This window comes from Manacus vitellinus, unplaced genomic scaffold (genome assembly GCF_001715985.3).
Source record: "Manacus vitellinus isolate BGI_N305 unplaced genomic scaffold, ASM171598v3 scaffold_15_pilon, whole genome shotgun sequence".
NCBI lineage: Eukaryota > Metazoa > Chordata > Aves > Passeriformes > Pipridae > Manacus > Manacus vitellinus.
The window spans coordinates 11,998,669-12,021,715 of record NW_021939122.1 but is presented as its reverse complement, the minus strand read 5'-3'; the positions used below and the strand labels follow the sequence as shown (position 1 = coordinate 12,021,715).

Genomic DNA, 23,047 nt, shown 5'->3' with positions numbered 1-23,047 from the left:
TGGGCTGAAGTGACACACTTTTCTAACTGCTCTGTCACACAGGTTGGGGTGAGTCAGCTTCTCCAACTGCACAGCAAGGCAAGGCAATCTTTTTTTAATGTTTTAATTCTCAACACAATCTTCTCTACTTAATATTCACTATTTCCTCTATTGAGGAATAAGAGCTGCCGGTGCTTTACCCAATATGTGGCTGTGCAGGAGCTAAACCGTTGCTGCTGAACTGCTCTCTGCCAGCTTCTTACAGAGCCCTTCTTCGGCACACCTTCTCACACCCTCTGTAACTCTCAAAAGTATCACAGTCACTCCCTTCCCTTAGAGGAGAAACCTGGGACCAGAGCAAAGTAAGATTAGCCATGCTGTTGGTCATTTAAAGGCAACTCTTTAGGGACTAAAACTCTTCACTGACTTTGGTTAGAGTCATATATACATGGAATGAACACCACTGCCCCTGGGCATCTGTATTCAGTCACCTTTTGCATTCTGCTTTGAATGCTTCAAAACACAATGTGGCAATAATTCCACAGCTGTTTCTTTAAAAAACAAACAAACAAACAAACAAAACCCAAAGACAAAACAAATAAAAGCAAACAAACAAAAACCACAAAACAAAAACAAACAAAAAACCCCAACCAAACAAAAAAAACTTCTGCCAAAAGAAAACAATTAAAAACACCACTGGGATTTACCTACTCTGAAAATGCAGTTCTCATTTGTCTCTTGCAAAATAACTACCTTAAAAATAGGATCTTTTTCAAGAGTAAAGACATCCTAAAGAGTATACCTAGATCATCCCATATCCCAATAGGACTTAAAGGTGAAAACACCCCCAAAGCTAACACACAAAATACAGGTTATGGATATCAAAGACTAATTAAGAAAAAAAAATAGCATTAGAGAAACAACATTGGGGGGTGGGGGGAGGGAAGCAAAACACACAGAAAAAAACAGATCTTGAGTCTAGTCAGCAAAGTCATCCATTGCAGTGCTACCCAGAAAGTGTGAGGTTGGGGGCGGGAGAGGAAGCACGTTTAGAGAATTAGTTTGTTTGGCAGACTAAAAACATTAAAATGCGTGTTTTCAACTGCAAAGACACAAGTGAGAAATGCTATGCATGTTCACTTTACTGGATGTCACATCTTGCCAGTCATAGGACATCACATACCCTAATTTCACTCTGTGGCATGGCAGTGGTCTGTTCTCTAGCTAAGCTGCAGCACTGAGACTCTGCAGTAACAAGTCATTACCTCAATTTCCTTTCCCACACGGAAAGCGATCAATATTTTATGATGAAAACTCCTGGCTCCCAGTCCTATAGCTCTGTACAGCAGCTCTTTGCAGCAGTTCACATACTGATGCTGTTTCTCATCCCCTGCCCACATGAAGGGCAGCTAAGTGTTATCTATTCCACATTTTTCAAAGATTTTAGCATTAGTTACTTGCACTTCCATTCCATGATGGGAAGCCATAAAACCTCCATATTGTCCAGAGAGAAAACAACTCTAGCCCTGAGGAACAGTTAACAGTTAACCTTACTTTTGGAGGTTCTGAGAATAAATATTCAGCAAAACCTTGTGTTTAGGTAGAACAGTTGCACAAATGAGAGTCCTCCAAACAAAATCCCAACTCTGCCACAAGCATTACAGGACATGAAGTGGCAAGCCAATGTCCTGGGAATGACTGCAGAAAGGGGTCACGAGCACAGTCCCCAATAGCCACAAGAACACATCCTCCACACATGAGCATTTTCCATTCTGACCTGAAGAGCTTCTTGCTCTATGGAACTGATTGACTGTCATAGCTAAAGCAGCTGTGGGTGGGGAGAGAAGAAGAGCTGACTACACACATATGTGGAAGAGGGATCTTTTAGCCAACAGATCCTTATGTATCTGTTAAATATCTCTGAGCTTTGTTCATGCTACCAAGGTCACAGCAGTGTAGCACTGTACATTCCATACTCTAAGCACAGTCAAAGATGTTTTGATCCTCAACTATCCCTAGACTAATACTTTCCTATTATTGTTTTCGGGCATTGCTTCAGTTTAAGTCACCTGCGGGTTCTGCACACGTCAGACATACCTAGGGCTCCCAAGGGAACATGCACTTCGTATCAGTAAGATCACTCTTTTGCTGGCCAAACTCAATCCAGATCTTTAAATGGAGAAAACTGAAACATTATGAAATCTTTGCCCATCTAACTGCATTTATACCAGCACAGACAACTATTATCCCTGACTAATTTCCCATCCTGACACGAAACATTAGCAAGTGGCTAATGTCAGCCAACCTTAAAAGGTCATCAGCTACTTGCTCAGCATTTAAAAGGATCTCAAATTTTTCGCAGAATATTGCTATGTCTTCTCCATACAGCCCAGTAATGCAGCAAATTTAGCCCTGACAAAGATTTCAGGAGCTTTTTTGTTGTTACTGCTGTTGTTTTCAAACAAAGGGTTCTCCAAGCAGAGATCATGCAACCTGAAGAAAATTATCAGCCAACACAGGGTCTTTTCAAATTCAAAACACTGTTTGCACTCACTTCTCAATCAAGTCTTTTGGCTAAATTTCCAGGCCATTACAAACGGTATTAGAATTGTGACAGAGTGTTTTCCTCATATTTTTTAAATTAAAAAATTATGGAAAAGTAATTTGTGCAAACAACATGAATCAAACACAGCAATGCTTACAGTTCTCAGTCTTTTTGGCCAGTTCAAAAAGAGTCAGCAGGCTTTCCATGGAGCCACGCTACCAAAGCCTCCTCAGCATTTAGCTTCTTTTCCTGCCACGCCCTCCACCTTACCCCTCTGCTTTTCTGCTCAGAAAAATACTCACAAAAATAACCAATGAAACCCCTGCATGTTGCAAGCTGGGGCATGAAGTCATGGAGAGGAATCTGGTCATGTCAGGCAACTGTTTTCAGAAAAGAAACTGTACTCTTACATTTTTATTCAAGACCAAACTGTCTGTCTTCTATCACTGCCCACCACCCCAAATGCTCCTACAAAGCAGGTCAAGAAGGACTGTATATAGAACTGTGATCAAGAAATTTCCTTCAGCAGCACCACGGCAAAAAAGTGCTGCAAACAAGTCACATTTTGCAAGCCTGGGCTCCCTGCTCTTGATAAGGAGATAAACACCTACAGACCAATGGAACTGGGCCACAGAAACTAAAGTGAGAAGTTGAGCAGAGTTAGGCTGAACCCTAGGACTGGAGGGCAAGAGCTCATTAACAACGGGAACAACTTGGAAACAACTCGTTACTTCCTACCTGCCTTATTCCAAATCTCCCACGCCCAAGGAACTGATTAACTCTCATTTGGAAAGGCAAAAATCCCCGCAAGGCAGCAAATATGCTGGGGGAGGCACAAGTGAGGGAAAAAGAAAAAAAAAAAAAGGATGGCTGGAGCCTAGTGGCCTACATGCAGCTGAGATGAAGGTAGACCTTTTAATTTTCCTTCCATGGATTTTAACAGCAGCAAGAGCCAGGGCTTACTCAATTCGGATTCCTAAAAATAGCACTTGCCTAAGTAACCACACAGGACCACATGGGGCTCTATTTTCCTTAACTAGCTTTTGATCTAATGGAATTCTTCAGTTAAGTAAAAGAAGAAATGGGGTCTTTGTGGTGAAAGCACATGATCAGGAGTTAGGAGAACTGGCTTCTCCTCCAGACTGCTACGGATTTGTTGTTTAGTCTTTCGTGCAAAACAATGTAGCTCTTAAAGTATGCTTCTACCTCAGACCAAAACCTGTGACTGCATTTAAAAGCTGAAACATCCGTGCCAGCTTTGCTCCTTCCAGCATGCCAGCCAGCCATGCAGCCAGAGCTCAATGCTCTATCCATGAGCCAGACAAGGATCCAAACAATTAGCCTGGTTGCACTCCACACCTCATAGCTACACTGGCTGCAACAGGGCTGATGTTAAGAGAAGTTTTGGTACATCTCTATGCACTGCATTTATCTTTCTGCACAGTGTTGTAGCACTGTCCTTCGCACTTCTCGCCTCACACAGGAATTGAAAATAAACCTTCTTACAGATGCAAGCACAGTTCATTAAGCACCGCAAGGTGTTTGTTTAGCACCCAAAGATGCTCAGATACCACAGCAAACCAACACAGCTGAAGCACCCAACACAAGGAGGCAGAGCAGCAGCTCAGCGAGGTTGGGAAGCGTGAGAGCAGAGCGGAAGCGACACATGCTGGTATTTCAAACAGTCAACAAGCAGCAAGTAACCTGGTAAGACCTCTGAGACCTTGACCAGGATAGACAGGCTCTGCCCTGCCAGAACCGGCTGCTTTCCTAAGTTTGCAGGACCCTACCTGCTTCCGACACCCAGGAGAGGGCTGCAAAGGGCTCACAGTTGAGATGCTTCCTCCCACCCTGTAACCTGCCAGCAGAGATTAACACTTTCCTCAAATGCTCCCTTCCACCCTCCCCAGCCACTTCGTGAGCTGCTACAGCTGAGGGGTCAGGAGATGGGATTCTCCACCAGAGCAGGTTTGGGCAGAAGAGACTGGACAGCAAAAGACAAGCTGACTGTAACAGCAAATTAACCCCTTCTCTGGCTGACAGGAAAGTAAGCCAAGCCTAGTACGAAAGGAGGAGACATTTCAGCAGCCACACTGCAGAGAAAGGACATAACACATCTGACAATACATTTAAACAATGCAAAACATCCTTCCCAATGCCTGCAGCAAGTCAGCCCCTATCCTAAAGATCTAACACACTTGGGCCCAGAAGCCTTGCCAAGTTGTCAACATGGCCTTTGATATCAGAAAGCTTTGAAACCCCTGCCTTAAAGGCCAACACTTGTTTCTCCACCCTTATTTGAAATGCAAGATGCCTGAAAGCTATAGAACTATTTTAACACCGAACATGCAGGAGTCTACACTGCAGAGCGGACACGTTTGCTGGGAACTGCAGTTGGAAAACTAACAAGTCCCCTACTGCTACAATAACCGTAGCTGCGTAACGGAAGACATGCCAGGGATCGCAGGAAGCTCAAGCCTTCCAGCGCTTTCTGCAATCTCCATGGAGAGAGCGGGCCAAGGAGCACCTTGTTTAAACCCATGCTAAATGCCAGGATAGCAAGGGATGTGGGACAGGGCAGAAAAACTGCCACCTTTTTCCTTAAAAAAAAAACAAAAAAAAACAAAAAAACACCCCAAACAACAAACAAGAAAGCTTAAATCAAGTTTTTAACCAAACTGAGGCCTTAAGAGTGTTTGTTTTCATTTGGGGGGGAGGGGAGAAGTCAGTAAAATGTTATTTCCCCACATGTCAACAGAAAACAGGTGCATCCCACCCTGCAACTCAAACATTACAGCTTCATGCTTTTTCACCTAGATATAATCCATTCTCTTATTTTACTTCTATTTCTTTTCCAAGGGGTAATATCGATGTAGCTGTGATTTCCTAAAGTCAGAGGACATCCTCTTTGACCCCATGCTTTCTGAGTTTTCCCCCCTTGACTTCACAGTTGAACACACTGTATCCACAGCCATTCTTTGGACCCCGAAGGACTCCACAGCACATGAGATGCTAAGACCACATCATGTGCCACGAGCCACTCACTCCAACCATGATGGAACCCCAAGGCCCCAGCCCTCAAATTTACAGCCACTCTGAACTCATGATTTCACTCCATACACAGCAGAACCATCCACTGACTTCTTAAAGTGCCCTTCTCCACAGACACATACAGAACAGGGCAGCACGTGTTTCAGGAGTCGTCTGGTCTTCACACTTTGGAACAGTAATTTAGGAGCTGTAAAACAAGCACTAAGGCTGGTTTGATCCAGCCTTTTACAAGCTTTACATTTCACACTGATGTTATCAGCTAGTAAATCATACACACTGCAAGCAAAAGAATTTTTTTATGTTTTTCCTATATGCGTTCCTCACAACTGAGTGTTCCGGATACATTAATTGTTTTCTGTCAGTCATCTTTCCAATCAAGATCTGCTCCTTCCTTCCTTCCTAGTTTGCCAGTATGTTACACAAAATTTAGTTGCTGACATGTTCCAACAGGGACAAGAGGAATGATCAGTAGAGATTAAAGCATGCCATGCATCAGCCAACTTCTGAAACAACTGACAAAAGAAATGCAAAACATCTTGAAAGGAGAGATTTACAGAGATGGTAGCTCTCTTGTGATGGTTGGCCCCAAAATCATCACCATTTCTGTCAGTTGCCAAAAGTGTTTTATGGTTTCATTTAAAAGACTGGCAATTGATCCCCAAACACACACAAAAGAAGAGTCCACAAATGCTCCAAATATCTACATTTTATTAATTCAAATCAAAGCAAGACCAGTTACTTCTTATAGGATCATCTTTAATGTCTACTAAATAGCACTACAGGAGCTCTATTCCAGGTTACGCAGGGGCAGGATCATTGATACAAGTAACATGAAGGCAAAGTTGATTGTGCCCTTATGGATCACTTTCATTAACACAAACATCTAAGCTGTCCTGCAGTCCTTAGGCATTTATCAAGGACTCAGAATCAAGAGCTTTTCTGGTTATAAACATCTTGGTATAGAGTGTGCTATTTTAAGAGACCAGCACCTATCACACAACTCCAGATGAACAGTAAACAAACCATCCACTCAATCCACACAGTAGCTAGTGGTAGGTTTTGTTTTTAAATAAAGATGCTACTGATTGTACATCATCAAGAAGTCAAGTTGCAAGGCATTAACTAGCATGCTCTCATCTCATTTTCCCACCAGCAACAGGATTCTCAGATCCAAGTTTTATTGCTCAATAGCCACAGCTTCTGCCAAAAATCACAAGGGAGCCAGGGGGAGGGGATGGCAAATATGAAATGGGACAACAGCTGTCAAGGTAATTTGATAGCAGCGATGGCTTCTTGAACCAGTGGACACTCTTGAGAATGTGAGCCAAGGCCTCCAGGCATCCACAGAAAAGCCAAGTAAGATAAAGAGCTCGGTGAGAGAGCTGATACAGATGTCTGAGACAGAGGAAAGAACAAAGGCCATCTAACTTCTAAGAACTTCAGTTTTCCAAACAAAAAAAAATTTCAGAGCAAGTGTCCAAATGAACCCTCCCAGCCATGAAGACAAATCATCTTTTGTTTGAAAAATGTTTGCAAGTTTTCCCAGTACTCTTTCCAAAAACATCTCAATACTACAACATCCAAACAGAAAAGAGGAGTGAAGAATGAGCTGACAGATTAAAAGATCAAGTCAATAACCTTCTACAGATTCAAATCTAGCTCAACTTCCACTACCAAGCAGTCACCTGCATTATGAGGCTCACATAAATTAAACTTAACGACAAGTCAATCCCTAATAGACCAATGTCCACAGTCAAAAGTTTTCTTGTATCCATAACACAGAAAATATCCAAAGGAAAGACTTATCACTGGAAACCCTGAAAATTTCCATACTTTTAGTTTAGTTGCTCCACCAAATGAACCATCTCTTCAACAATGAGTCATATCCTTTGGTGGAACAGTAAGAAAACTCCTTTGCTTGTGTCTGTGTGGCACCTGTTTTGGTAACATAAGAGGGATTACTGAGACATGCCAAAAACACAGGCAAGGACAAACTGCAAGTCAGGAGCGTGTTAGCTGTGACAGGAACAGCAGAGGGAGGTCAAATACTTTAATGATTATTCCCATCAGTAGATTTTACTCTTTTTAGGATAGTTTTCATTTTCTTTATTTTATGCTTTAAACTTCTCCAATGCACAGAACAAGTGGAGTTCTCTCACTTTCCCTCTCTTTACAGGGCTTCTGGATTCTGCTCAACCACCTCCAATACCCAGGCTTGTCTCAGCAATCTCACAGGAGTTTGTAATAGCTGGAAGAAAAAAGAAAAAGAGAAGCAAACAGAAATGCTCATAGCTTTGTTCTGCATTACTGTCACCTGCTACAGATGCGTGATGTACTAAGAAACATGATCACTGCCAAAAATGCATTTATGGGTACATAAATCATGTATGGGTACATATCAATTGTTTCTTCATGCTGAAGCCAGCATTTTGACAGACACCAATGCAGCCAGTCATTTGTGTTAAAAATAGCTTATTCTGACAGGGAAAATAAGAAACACATGACAACTGGTCTTCAAAATTTAGTATCAAAATTAAAATCAGACCTAGCTTAATGTTCCATTTTCTCTAATAAGATCTTCAAACATCATACTCAAGCACAGCAATCACTGGCTTATTCAATTGTGGTTGCAGATTTCTCCACAAGCATTGCAGCTCCCTTACCTGGCCCTGGAGGGACAGTCTACTACTATTTTTGTAAGCACTTACTAAAATCCCCACATTCAACACAGGAGCTTTTGCCTTAAGTGCTGGTCCTGTAGAGCAGCCATGAGACCTGGGAAGAGGAGGGTGGCTTCTGCAGGCCTCCTGACCCTCACTGTGCAGATAAAGAGAATCCACAGAATGACTGCCTCGAAGCCAAACAGGTTTAACAGCCCTTCACCATCTCTGAGGCAAAAGGCAATTTGCTTGGTATGTCACAGATAAAATGTGCCTGTGTTGAGGCGAGGGTAATGAGACATCTACCCCATGCCACTTCAAAAGGTTAACAACTCAAAGGTTGCAACACTCCCAATATCCTCCTTACAGTCTGCAAAGGCTGCCCTGCCTAGTCCTACCATCACTCCCTTTGGCTCCTTGTTCTAACACAAAGGGATTAAAAATTAAGGAAAAATAATTTAATCTAAAACTAGAAATCTCCTTCTATCACTTCTGGTAGCAACTTTTCCAATGAGACCTCCGAATTGACACTTTACTGAAGAATACCATTCATTCACCTTTTCATTCAGTCAGTCATAGCAAGAAGAATGAACTAGTCCCTTGTCCACCCCTCCCCTGTGCAAGCCTAACCCCTGGGAGTGGGATGAGAAAACAAATCATGCCTTCGCTGTCCCAGTCACATCCATTTTCTGAATGGGACAAGCAGGAAAATTCTCAGCTCTTCCATACTGTTCCTATCTCCTATGTCAAAGAAAACAATAAAGAGCCAAGATGGAGCTAGACAAGTCATTATGATCACAAGGGCACAACTTCATGCTAGCAGAAGTGGTGCCCTGGATTATGAGTCAACGCCAACATTCTGCAGTAACAGACACTTTAATCAGACATCAGACATTAACGGAAGCATCAAGAGACATAGTGATAATAGTATCATCAGGACACAGGTTCTGTGACAATTCTGCGTGTCACAGAGGCAAGTCCAGCCTAGAGCCTGATGTGCACAGGCATCAAAGCAGTGGCAGAACTCAGCCTCTGCCAATACACTCAAAAAACCCAGGACAGACTGAGTGGCATACACACACTGCACCACCTCAGAGCAGGGTTAGACTGTCCCACGGACAAACCTTGCAAACCCCCTTAACTGCTGACAAATAGAAGGCTCGTGGGTTGAGCTATCCCCATATCACCACACGTGGAATAAGGGAAAGAGCCCAACTAAGCCAATCTTTTCATCTGAAATGAATGGGATTCACCAATAGTGAAAACAGACTTGATTTGTGTCGCTGCATTCCTCTTAGCCAGTTTGCTTAAGGCTCCTTGGAATAGATTGCAATGAAGAACACTGAAGTGTTACCCTCTGGTGTACATGACCTGTCCATGGTGTAAGAGCAACCTTCCAATGGCACCAGGAATAAGAGCTCAGGACTTTCTGGCTCATGGGGGAGCCAAGGTATTTAATTATACTTTGGTTACCACCTTGTCACTGACATGAAAAAAGGACAGCTACCTGCATATCCCTTGAGAGTGGGAATTTAAGCACTAACAGCTATGCCACTGAAGACTTGCTTACTAGATTTTCAGCCCAGAAAAATAGAAAAATATTTAGTACATAATTAATCCTAAACTGGACATTACCTTAAAACCATTTGAAAACAAATGTCAAGCAGCACAGGATAAAAGGGTAAATGGCATCTCTGACACCATAAGGAAAAAACAACAGATTAAAACCCTCTGTGTCAGCAAGAGGTTAGAAAGTACTCAACAATGAACTTTACAGCAGCAATTTTAGTAGCCATAAAGCTTCACAGAACAGAGCATTAACCATGTACCATTCACCTCAGCTGCGTCTCCACACACTTGCCTAGTGGAATGGCCTCATCTTATCTGTTGCCACTGTCTCCTAGACTCTCTCTGGTTTTCCCCACCTTCTGCCAACAAACAGTGCCAGGAGAACTATACATTGATCTGAAAAAGGAGAATGAAAATGCTAAATAAAGCCAAGGAACTCAGGGCAAGAGAAACAAAATCTGAGTCACTGGAAGGCTTGTCAGTTTAAAGAAAGTTGCAATCAACTTGCAAGGAAGCTGTTAGATGAACATTAAACCAAACTGCTATTATAGAACCTAAATTACAGTAGAAAAGCTGAAACATACCAGCTCCCTGAAAACCTTTCAGTTGATACATGGAAAAGGGACAAAAACAAGTCCGCATTATAGAGCAAAGCAATTGAAGCACAAGGAGAAGGCATCACAGTCAACTGCAACACTGGACAGCTCTAGGAAATCCAAAAGATAAAACCCAACACTTTATCCTTGCCCAACTCTCAATTCACTTGAAGCAATTATGCCCTTGATTTCCTTGGGTCACTTTTCCATAAAAAATACAGGAATAGGAAAATTAAGTCCCCTATATGCTTTAAACTCAGTTTTACAAGGTTAAAAAAAAAATCTGTTCCTATCTGCAAGGATTTTTTCATCTAGTCATATCTTCAGGGTTTTTTATGTCCCAATCATCCTCAAAGCTCCAGAAAACACAGAGAGATGAGAATTCCTTTTGTTAGAATTATTCACAAGCATTACCACAGCAAAAGTTCTTGCTCCCAGAAACAGCATACTGCCTCTAACTATGGGAGTACATGTTTAATCACAGTACACACTCATTCTTTGTCACAACTACTAACTGCAGCTCTGGAGAGGATAGTTATGATAACCTCATTTGTTGAAAGAGGTTTAAAGTACTTCATTCCCTCCCAAATATTCTCTCTAAAAACTGGCAGGACATTGCTGTTCTGGTGTTTTTCAAAGGAAATAGATGCAGACCCAGATACCGCCCAAATCCCCAAACCTACCAGCATCCTCATGGTAGCTCTTCACTCAGCATCCTCCTTTAAACCTTTCAAACACTGCTCAAGGCACTCAGCTCTTTCTTCTGATCAGGAGGTAGATGTAAGCAGAAAGCAGGGTACCTGGAAGCAGCCTCCAATACTTCCAAGCGTGTTTTCATCTAGGGATTAATTGGATAGTGGGAACAATGGCAAACTACAGAGCATCATCAATATAAGCTGGGGAAGTAAGAGACATTTTCTTAATTTCTCTACGCTATGCTTGGATTAAGATAGTCCACAGAGTTATTAGTTCCAGGATGGCTCCATGTCTATTTGAAAAAAAGAGCGCACTGATCTCTCTGCAAAGCCAAATAGTTTAAATGAAACACCATCAGGGATACAGCTAGACAACTTCCCCTTTTCTGAATATTTTCCTTGGAAGTTTTTGGTTGGAGCCTGTGCACTGCATAGGGTTGAGAGGGCTATTACTCTTGGAAGCTATACTCTCAAATTCTTTCCTTTACTGGAAGATGTGAGGTTGATGATTTGCAAAGAAGAAATGTATTAAAGCCTCTTACCACTGGACCATGTTCAAACAGCAGGCAAGAAGCAAGTTTATACATGGTTTTCAGGCCAGTAATCAGAAATGAAAATGACCTCGACACTCAAATGTATGCGTGTCTTCACTCCACCCCACACGCTTCCACAGTGTCTCTCTTATAATAAAATAAAGCTTGTTCAAAGATTACAGCAAAAACTGGAAAATTCAAAACAGCTGCTCTGGAAAGAAAAAAAAAAACACTAACAGAATAGAGCCATTGACATCACAGCTCTCCTGGAAGACCTCTCATCCCATGCACAGCAAGCATGCCCACGCAGAGAAGAGATTGGGATTCCCATCTGTGGTGCATCACACAGTACAGGGAAACCTTCATCCCCACCCTTAACCCCAGGGGCATTGAAGAAAGCAGGAAAAAAGAAAGCTACTCTATTTGCTTGCATGTTGGCTCTACAAATGCACTCAGAGGTTCAACCCTATGATTGGCATCGAGCAACAGATTGCTGTAGTTCTTGGAGACTGCATCTAGTAGGTAATTAAGTTTTTTCACTGCCCCAGCTGCCTTCCTCAAGCTCTAACCTCAGGGCATTCCCACACTGGGAGCTTCACCCCCCACCAAGACTGCCTACAGGGTGAACTGTGCAACTTCTCCATTTCCAGGATCTTCTTGGGAGCCTTCAGATAACACAAGCTGAATTAAACCAGTAAGATGCTAAATTAAACTAGTAAGCTACTGGTAAAGAGTTTCACATTAGTGGTTGTAAACCCCCTCTGGGCCTTTCTCAAATGAACAGAAAGACCTACAAAACTGTCAGTCCTGATTATGATAGAGAGGCTGGCTTCATCATATGGAAAGAGAAGAGAGCATTAAGCATGCTGTGATCTCTGCAAGGATCACAGGAAAACACAAATACACTACTACAGAAGGAAAAAAACCCTGGCTTTCCTCTACATATGATACTAGTAAGTCTCCCATTTTCCTTGCAAGTGAGCACTCAAATTTTTAATAGCTGGCACTGAGTCTGAAGTACACTGTACAGTATTTTTATTAAGAGAGAAAAGACAGTGATTTTGACTTCTCTGGGAAATCCCATGCACATAGCACAAGCAATTCCTCAACATTAGGAAAAGAAAAAAATACTCCGTGAGCAGTGTGAAGCTCTTGAAATTTGAGGTTTTGAAATTAGTGTTTTCAAGCCTAACCATTCCAAAAGGCTCCAGGCAAGGATATAAAAACTATTCCCCATGAGGGTAAGGAACCAGCACACAACAAGACCAGATTGCTCCCATACCTCTACAACCATGTAGTTCATAGTAAGCTACTCACAGGCCCATTGCCCTAGCTTCCAGTGAGGCATCCCTTGTTCCTCTCCTCTGCTGGAGGAAGAGGAAGACCTTCAAGTCTTCAAGCAAGTCTTCAAGACCTTCAGCAAGTCTTCAAGGTATCTTGAGAGATGCTCCTTCCCTCACTCCCCACACACTGTGTCAAAACACTACAATAAGAGCTGAAAGTCAAAAAGCTTTATCTGTTCACACACCTCAGTTACACAGCAAGGGGAAAAAAACCACACAAATTCACAAAGCAAAACATATCACCTAATTTATCCATCTTGTACCAGAAACTTAGTGATGTCCCTTGTAGTTCAAGTTAGAGTTACTGATTAACTCTAATTCACAATTTCAGCCTACCTTAAACAGTATAAAATTTAACTGAAGTCTCTTTACTAGATGCCCTGTAATATCAACTGAAGGTCCATGTCTGCACTTGTTGTGTATGGGAATTGTAACTGTGAGAGCTGTGCTTGCTTCCAATGGAAAGATGTCCCAGGCAAGATAGGAAGAACTAAGCTTGCAACTTGCCTAAAACCCACAGACACACCTACTTTCAATGCCAGATTGTAAATTTTTATCAAGAACAAGTTCACACCGGCAGATTTCCTTCCTTTTGGTAGGAATCTAGAAATAGCTGACAAGCAATTCACAAGCAGTAAAACCAGGCAACTGATCGTCCTTGTCCTCACATAACTGCTGCATGGAAAGTGGTCCTACAGGCTCCCTTTCAGCCAAGGGCTGCCCTTTGAACACCCCAGTGCAAAGGGTAGGCAGGACAATCTTCTGAAATCCGGAGGTGGAGCCCTGGAAAGCAACCAGAAATGGCAAGATCCTTCTTAAAATTGTTTGCTGGCAGCAGAGTATCCAACTAAGGCAGAATCAGCATTTCTGTTGCCCTAATTTCCCATGAACAAATGATGAAAATAAAGCCTTGTCCACCTCCACAAAGATCAACTGTCACAAATGGCTCTATCAAATCAGTATAAAAGATTATATCACTGTAAAAAACCTCACTATTAAAAAAACCCAACTTTCATTCACACTTGCTGTGGGAAAGAACCTCAAAGAAGCAGAAGCCTGGTCCTGATGGCACAGTTCACCCTGCAGAAAGCAATGTTACAAAACCACCTTCATTTGAAGAGTAGATCCTTTTAGGGCTGACAGCAAAAGAATAGTGCGATCCCAACAGAAAGCACTGCAGAAAACATAACTATACAGTCCTTTTGCACTAAAAGTATGTGCTCATCTCATCTTCCAGCCCCTGTACCTTTGGCTGGAGCAAAGCTCTTGCTTGGTTAATTAATAACTGCAGCAGAGTTGTGTTAACTTGTAAAGTGTTACGGCCTCCACAATCATGAGGTTTCAGCTCCCAGATTCACAGTCACCACACTGTCCTCCAAAGTATTCCTTGATGAGAAGGGCTGTTGCACCATAAACACTGAAATTATTATACCAAACAATTTTCAAGCAAAATGCTTCAATATAGAGAGACAGAATTAAGTATCAACCACACAAGCTTTCTTAGTTTGAGGTTTCTGTTTAATGGGGCTTGGATATTTTATGACAAGTTGTTTACAAGACAAGTTACTTTTCTAGTATTCTTTTACTGGTCCTCTCAAGCAGATACTATCACCAGTAGGTGAAGAGTAAGTCTGACTCACATCTTTAAATCACAAAAATAACCACAAACACCCATGTAAGAATCCCAGTTTCCAACATGCCAGCCAATCCAGACAATGAAACATCTCTGGCATTACAGGTTGTATACTACAACAACACAGTCCAAGCATGATGGATCTCACTGCCATCTCTTCTTCTGATATTGCAACTTTGTGTTTCAAGTTGGAGTGTCAGATAGGGACCTGATTCTTCAAAGTCCACTTTGTGAAAGATACTGTATGGCTGCATGTCCTGGAGTCATATTAGTGGGGTTTTTTGTTGGGGTTTAGTTTTGGCTTTTTTAAGAAGCTATAGGAAATCTTTCTATAGACTTCAGTTCCTCTGCCTCAACTCATAACTGTTGCAGAATGAGAACTTCCTTACTCCATAGCTATTTAAAACACCAAAGGAACACCTCACCTGTTCGAGGCCATCCATTTCTCTTCCCTACATCTACCTCTCTTTAAGATCACTTACACTGAGGTGACTAGGTCATCTCTTCCCCTCATAGCTCTTTAATCAGCTTTACTTTCCATGCCCTTCTCACAGATGCTTCCTGTACCATCACACTTAGCCCTAGTTTATTCCCAGCATAGCTTCTTCCACCAGCAACTATTGGGCCTTGCTGGTTTCTTGGCAAAGGGAAAAGGTAGATTCCACCAGAAGGTGGTTAATGACAGATCTATGCATCTCATTTATATGATTATACATTGGTGAAAAGTGAAAAAAATCTCATCACTTGATAGTCTTGAAATGACTCAGTGACCTTGGCAGGAACTAGAATGGATCAACCACCTGATCTGGACTTAGCCATGTGCTGTGGGCTGTAGCTCATTAGCATCACGTATTTACACTCTTATTTGTATCTAGTAGGCTGTATTTCAGGACCTCGTCAAATCAACAAGAATGCCAGGTCACACTCACCAGGGTATGGTTCAGGGTACTGGAGCACTCTCTGTTGTTACAAGCTTCATTAGTGAAATTGGAAGGGACTCAATACTAGAAGTGCAATTGGTCTACCTAGACTGGCAATTGCACCACAGTTCTGTAGAGGCATATAAGCTAATGAAAAAGTGAGCTCTTGTTAAGTATTACTGAAAAAAGCACAGCTGGATGGTGTATAGACTCATTCAACACACTGCTTGGCCACTGCTTTCATTCTCTGCCTAATTCATGGTGACCAGCAGCTGTAAGACTGACTTATCACGCTTACTATTAAGCACCCATTGCTAAGTGTTCAGAAGAGGTGAAGTAGCGAGACTTCGAACTCTCCAGGTCTTAATTCCTGTGCACTAGAATGTCTGCCATCCAAGTGAGCAAGACAAAATCTGACACCAATTAAAACCAGGAGATGAGCAGATCTTGTCAGTCTAGTGGCACTGATGCTCCAAGTTAAATGGCTTAGTAACCCCCACAATGCTCCCACTCACTGTAACAATTCCTTCAATAAAAAAGGGAGGGGACTTGGGCTCACAACATATATGAAGTGTGAGGTGGCTCACTCCCTCATTTCCTAAATTACCAGCTAGAGTGATACCACAGCCTGACAAAACAAAACCTACCTTTGAATGGCTTCATACAGAAGTGACAATCAGAAATGTGCCTTTAGATCCACCTCTGCCACCAGCACTCCACAGCTACTGACAGGAGACACCCACTGTTGGTGTTTGTCTATGTGCAAGAGCTGACAAAGGTTCGGTGTTGATTACACAACGCTCACAGAAAGAAATAAGCATCTAGGGCTATTTAATAAAGACAGTATCTTTAGTTCCAGAACTTCCTGAATCGCAGCCTGATGAGATCAGTAAGCTTCCGTGGGGGATAAAATAAATTGGCTCTTTTCTAATACTTTTTCTAAGCAGCCACAGCCATTGTCAGACACAAACTACTGCTAAGGATTCACTGTCATTGTCCTTACACCCTCAGAGTCAACTGAAGTTCACTGAGAAAGTGTTCTGCTCCTCAGAACCTCATGTCGGCAGAGAAAAAATTTAAAAAAAAATAAATTTCAGGATTTTGGAAGAACACTACAACAGTTAAACTACCTGATCATTTTCCTGTGCTTCTGACTTTGCTCAGTAGTTGACATTATGCCTCTCAATTCTATTCTACACCAAAACTGGCCGTGAAATGCTGTTGGCTACACAGCCCAACCTGAAGTTTACATCTGTGCCTATTACAGATAACCTTTACAGACACAGAGAAAGCAGACAGGAGCATGGGTCACTTGTGGTGGAATTCACTCCCATCAGCTTCAGTGCAGGCAAGCATTTGCTAACTTAGCGTACAAAGGAGGAAAAGGCAACTTCTTGTGCTTGTTGACAAGAGCTGCGAACAATCAGCTGAAAAGCAATCAACGAATCATATCCAACATAGGGGTCAGGCTCAAACCTCTACTGCCCAACTCATTTAATTCACTTACTCCTCTCCTTGCCAGCCACCCAAACCACACATTTCTACTCATAAAAGCAGAATGGGGCCTCCAGCTGGGCTCCCCACCGAGGCAAGGGTGAAGGAGCACTGCTGCTCTCCAAGTAGCATCTCTACTCCTGGTCCCCGAAAGAAGTTCACAGTAGAGAGTCCAGGAAGAACTGGAGCTGTTCCCCAATGCATTCCCCTTGACGCCTCTCCCTCAGCATACCAGCAGGAGGGCTGCCTGCAGTAACCCACATCCGCTCCTCTCCAGTGGAACGAGCGCGCATCCCCCAGGAGCTCTGCAAGGCCAGCAAAGCTCTTGGCAGCGCAGTACCTGCGGGTGCTGCGCTGTCACACGGCCAAGAAACAGTTTGTCACGAGGCAACCCCCACCCCCACATGCAATTTTTGTTCAGGGAACAAATCTGCAGGCATAGCATGCTAAGACTTCTGTTTCTTGGTGGCAAATTCCTTCCCACCTACTATTCCCACACTCTCTTCACACAGAAAAAGTCTCCACACTGGACCTCCTCAACACTCTTCCCTTTATATAAATTTCCCCAAAAGGATCAGAGGAGGTGCCTTTTATTAGCCAAGCAGCCTTGAAAATGATATTGTTTTCCAAGAAAAAGTTTTATGTGCCTTTCATAATCCAGAAAGGATTTATGTAATTTCATCCAGTTTCTCGTAATGTTGCAGTTACAGGATTACGTGGAAAAAAAGGCCCAGGAGACAGACAACCTGCTAGATAAACTAAAAAGTGAGCATTCAGACTTATTAAATGAAATTTATTTGTGGAAGATTGGACTCAGATTCAGCAGGATGAGAATTCATAAAACTTGAAAGGAACCAGGAAAGAAGCCACCTACAAACCTGGATTAAAGCTGCACCAGAAAGATAAGTGACCTAATAACAAAAAAAAAACCCCCTCAGACCGAGTGACCTAATAACAGAAAAAAACCCTCAGACCAACAATAGTAATGAAGAACGTTGGATCCTTGGGATATCAATTACTTGCTGTCCTACCTGCTTCCAAAAAGAAGTTCTATATGCTCAAAAGAGGAGTAAGTAGGTCTAGGTATTCTTCTCTGCACCCCCAAATGTAAGAGGTTTATGTTTCAGGCTGCTGAAGCCTGGTTTTCTTTGGAGGGAGAAGAGCAACCAGAAAAAAAATGGACATTTTTCTCCTATGTCCACACTAAATATAGCCAAACATACCACTAGTAAAAGCAGACAATATAAGACCAACAGAACCCGAAGAGAATGTCATCAAGCTAAATCTGATAATGTTTTTAGGAAAGAAGAATCTTTTAAGGCCCAGTTGGCAACGATTTTAATAAGAAATACAGGAATTTTCTCAAGGCTGCCATGTGATTCAGAAAACAAGAGCTCAGAACTGCTGCCCACAGTTATTGTGATTTCTTTGCAACAGGTTATTAAGCTCTGATCTGTAGTATAAAATAATAGTGGAGACAGATATAAATAAGATCAAAACATATGACTCAAAGTCCCCAGATAAAGAGGACTCCAATTGAGAAACTGCTGTCCTCCAAAGCCATCCAGGGCACCAGGAACACAGATGTACAACGGCTTGCAGAAAGTGGGCCAATCTTGAAATATTAGTATTACAGCATAAAGCTTTTCAAGCTGAATTTTTGTAGCTCCAGCAGGCAGGAAGCTAGAAGTAGAATGCTTTGGATTCAGGATCACACCTGCAGAGATCTGTCTGTGAAAAACACCAAGAGCAAGTGCCAGAGAGCATTTGAGCAGAGACCTAAGAAAATTGTCAAAAAGGAATAAAAAAAAAAACCACAACAAAAACAACTCCACACACTTGTCAATAAGAAAAAAAGAGATCAGTGGAGACAGTTCACTAGCTTCTTTCCAAAAATGACTTTGTGGCTCTTTCACTCCCTGCTGCAGATTAGGAGCCAGGACACAAATCAATCCTGGAACAGGTAACTCCTTGCTTCCCTTTACAGCAATGTCCAGCATCAGATTAACTGGGAGTGAACTCATTTCAAATGAAATAAGTGCTCTGCACTGAGCAAAGTCAGGTAGGTAATTTCTTAGGCCAGTATAAAGAGTACCTTACACTTCCTTGCACTAAATTTGAATGATTGAATTCAAGTAAGTTAAGCATAAGCACTCGGTCTGCTCAACTTGCAGGCAAGTGGATTTGACAGCACTAGTAGAGATTTAAGGTCTGTTCTTAGAATAGAAAATTGCACCTATTTCCAAAGCTATTTATTTTTTTGCAAGTACACCATGCTTTTTAGAAGAGAAGCATATCTGTAGACTTCTTCAGAAATCATGTTTATTCACACTTGGAGATTAGAGCAGCAAGGGAGTGGAAAGTGCTGCAGCTCTCTCTTAAAATTAAGTCTCTTGCTTGGCAGCATAGAAGTGAAACAGATACCTATTTTTCAGTTGTGGTCAAAGAACTTTAATAACAGGGTCCACCACCAAATCCTCCAGCTGTTCATTCCATATGCACCAAAACAAGTACAGAACTACCCATCTCCTCTTCTACAACAGCATAACGATCTATATCTTGCCATGCCTGGCTTTTAATCTCCTCCTTGTAAGCCTCCATTCCATATTTAGGTTAAGAATGTTTTGCTTCTGCCTAAAAAGTGAGTTTCAAAAACCTCACCTACCCAGTTAACTACAAAACTTCTAAAAAAAAAAAAAAATCATCCTCTTCCTTTAAACCAATTCAACTAAACAGCACTATCAGACGAGCTGCCCAAAAAAGACACACACATGAGTTTTGAAGCAAGCCAGTTGTCGTGGGAGGTCAACGTGATGGGAAGGGAATGACTGAAAACTGTAACCTTATTTAATTTCAACACCCTACCGGAGAGTAACAGGCAATTTGATTCTCACCCTTAATTTGTACATTCTCATGGGAATTTGGCAAGGTTGCTCTGAAGAAGAAAGTTGGAAGAGCTCTTGCAAAAGACACCGTGCTATGCCAGATCAAGCGAACTATCAGTTATTTACATTCATTTCAAAGGACACAAAGGAAGCCATTTATTTCCACTATCTCTGCACTTTTTAAAGAGAAACCGGTTAGGACAGAGCTGGTCCTAACACAGGGCTTGCCCATACAGACCAACCAGCATAGCTATTCTGGAGTAAACATTCAAGTATGCTCAAACTAGCCTGAATTAACACACACATTAGGAAGTCACCCTAAACTTGTGCTCCTGGGATGTTTCCTAGCACAGGCAAGAAAAGCTCTCTGCCTACATGGGAAATTGATCTGTGGTCTGCACCTCCCAAGCCACTCAGAATTTTTAAGAAGCCTATTTTAAGCACCATTTTCAGGAACTGTAAGGAGGCGTATTTGGCTTAGCCGCACTTGCAGGATTAAAACGCACACCTAATTCTCCCAGCTGGTAAATAAAAGGACTGCTAGGCTAACACACAGCAGTGCATTCCAACCTTTCAAACAGGGGAAATAAATCGATCAGCGTAACGTTCATTTCTTCAGGCACATTGATGCAAACAGAACTGGAGAAAACCACAAGTCTCACTACTGGTTAAGAATCCCATCATGCTATCTGGAGTCTGAACAACGGGGGCTGGGGGGGAAGAACCACCCTTCGCCTGCACATGCAGCAAAATCCATCTTAACCAGCCAGCAGTTAAGTGACATCACTGCCTTTCCCACATCCCAGCTGCAGATCCTGCAGTGCAGAAACCACAGCTGAGGGAGGCTCTCCCTCAGCTCCAAAACCAAGTAAGATTTCCTCATCACTACACAGAAGCCAAAAGACAAAGATAACCACTGCTGCACCGGTCAATAAAAAGCAAGAGTATGTTCACTTTCTATCCATGAGGATGAAATAAAGATGAGGTAACCCCCCTAAACGAATTAAGCAGGAAAAGGGAGATCAAATGCCTTGCCCTCAAAGTTTAGCGTGTGGACAAAAACAGCACCCGAAATTTAAGTGGTAATTTGAACTTATTATCTAGGAAGACCATTCACCAAGGTAACTTTTGCAGCTGATAAAAGCTGAAATCAAATATTCCTCATTAGATCTCCCCTCTCAGGCAAATCATCTCCCAGGGACTGAGCTGCTGTATTTTGATCAGATCTCCCCAGGTATGAACAGTCCAGTGGCATTCCAAACATCCTTCAGTTTTCCAGCACAGGAGTCCACACATCCAAACTTGAAATTTCACTTAACCACTACTTTGAAAGCTCTTTCCTGCACAAGCCATACACCATTATTATTTGGCTTGCAGAGAGGAACAGATTTAAAAAGGGAAACAAAAAACCTCTTTTCCTTTCTCATAAGCAAGAGCTTCTACAAGAATTAAGATGCATTTGTCAAATGAACACCTCCCACAATTCAGATAAGGTAAGGACAGAAAGCCTCAGTCCTATTCTGATGTAACCAATACACCAGCTACACCAAAGAGGCAGAAAGGGTCACGTCTCTGCTGATCCTCTGGTCCTGAAGCAGAGGGAAGCATGGGAAAAAAAGCATTGTATCTCTGAAGTGCAGCACCAACAGGTGCTTTCGAATGTATTTTAAGACCCTGAAACAACTTATGAGTTAGAATATCAAACGTCAATCAAAATAACTGGAACACAAGCAGAGAGCCAAGGTCGGCCGGCTGAGCCTATGAATGGCGCTAAAACGTCTTGTTTATCTCAGCACGTGTGCACGCACTAACTAAGCCTGGAAGACACCCGAGCAGCCCACCCGCTCCTCCCCGTCAGGCCAGCTGAAAAAGCACGGAGAAGACACAGCCAAGTAACGGGCGCGGATTCCCGGCAGCGGTTCCCACTATAATGGACAGATGAGTGGAAAAAACAAGAAAGAAAACAACCTTGCTTGGCACCATGCCCACACACACATCCCAGTGCAGTGGGGGAAAAGAGGCCGGGGGCACATACCAGCCGTGTATCAGCTTTCTGGCCCAGAGGACAAGCAGATCTGGCAGATGCCTAAATACCGGCCACTCCATGTCCTGAATGCATCTTCCCACACCCCTCCACAAGCGGGAACCCCAGAGGCCCCTCTGCAGAGCTCCCTTGCTGCAAGAAGGTAGATGCTGACAGCCATCAAACAGCACCTCCCCACCGCGCCCCCGCCACAGGCACAAGCCCACCTTTCTTGAACTCCTCCAGCATAGCATCGAGCTTGGTGTCGTTGAACACAAAGTGCAGAGGATGGTTGTAGAAGCGGGTGATGGTCTTTAGAGGCGTGCAGTCATCGGGGTCCACAAAAGCCAGGTCCTTAACAAAGAGCAAGTCCACGATGTTGGAGCGGTCACCCTCAAAAACGGGGATGCGGGTGTAACCGCTCTCCATGATCTCAGACATAGTGTTGAAGTCGAGCACAGCCTCGGCAGCAATCATAAAACAGTCTCGGAGGGGAGTCATCACATCCTCCACAGTCTTAGTGCGCAGTTCCAGGGCTCCTTGGATAATGTTGAGCTCCTCCTTGACTAGATCGTTATAAGGGTCGGTGACCCGCAGCATCTCCAACAACTTCTCACGGTTATAGACCGTGCCGATCTCCTGGCCCAGGACACAGTCCAGCAACTTGCTGACGGGGTAGGAGGCCGGGAAGGTCATCATCATGAAAAATTTGGTGAGGAAGATGGTGTTGGCGCCCACGGCCAGGCCGTGCCGAGAGCAAATTGCCTGCGGCACGATCTCGCCGAAGATGACGATACCGATGGTGGAGACCACCACGGCCACCAGCCCAGAGCCGGCAATGTCATCCAGCAGGATGGTAAGTGTGGTATTGACCAGGACATTGCCGAGCAGGAGGGAGCACAGTAGGTAGTTGCCCTGACGCCGCACAGGCTCGATGCGCTTGGCATAGTTCTTTTCTTTGTCCGTGCCACAATTCTGCACGATGCGCAACTCCATGGGGTCCAGGGCCATCAGGCCCAGGTTGAGGCCACTGAACATGCCGGAGAGGCACAGGAGGAGAGAGATGAAAATGACTTGCAGCCAGAAGGGCAGCAAGAACTTCTTCTCCTCACCCACGATCA

At 43.1% G+C, this 23,047-nt stretch overlaps 1 protein-coding gene across 2 annotated transcripts in view; it reads right to left on the bottom strand.

Moving 5' to 3' along the window:
• The window catches only part of CNNM2 (cyclin and CBS domain divalent metal cation transport mediator 2), a 117,329-nt gene extending 94,288 nt beyond the window's left edge, over positions 1-23,041 (bottom strand). For both annotated transcript variants that reach the window (XM_018069272.3, XM_018069273.3), the window contains exon 1: positions 22,154-23,041. In XM_018069272.3, the coding sequence (XP_017924761.2) occupies positions 22,154-22,964 (811 nt within the window). In that variant the 5' untranslated portion in view covers positions 22,965-23,041. The remainder of the gene's footprint in view (positions 1-22,153) is intronic.
• Positions 23,042-23,047: the final 6 nt, after the last annotated feature.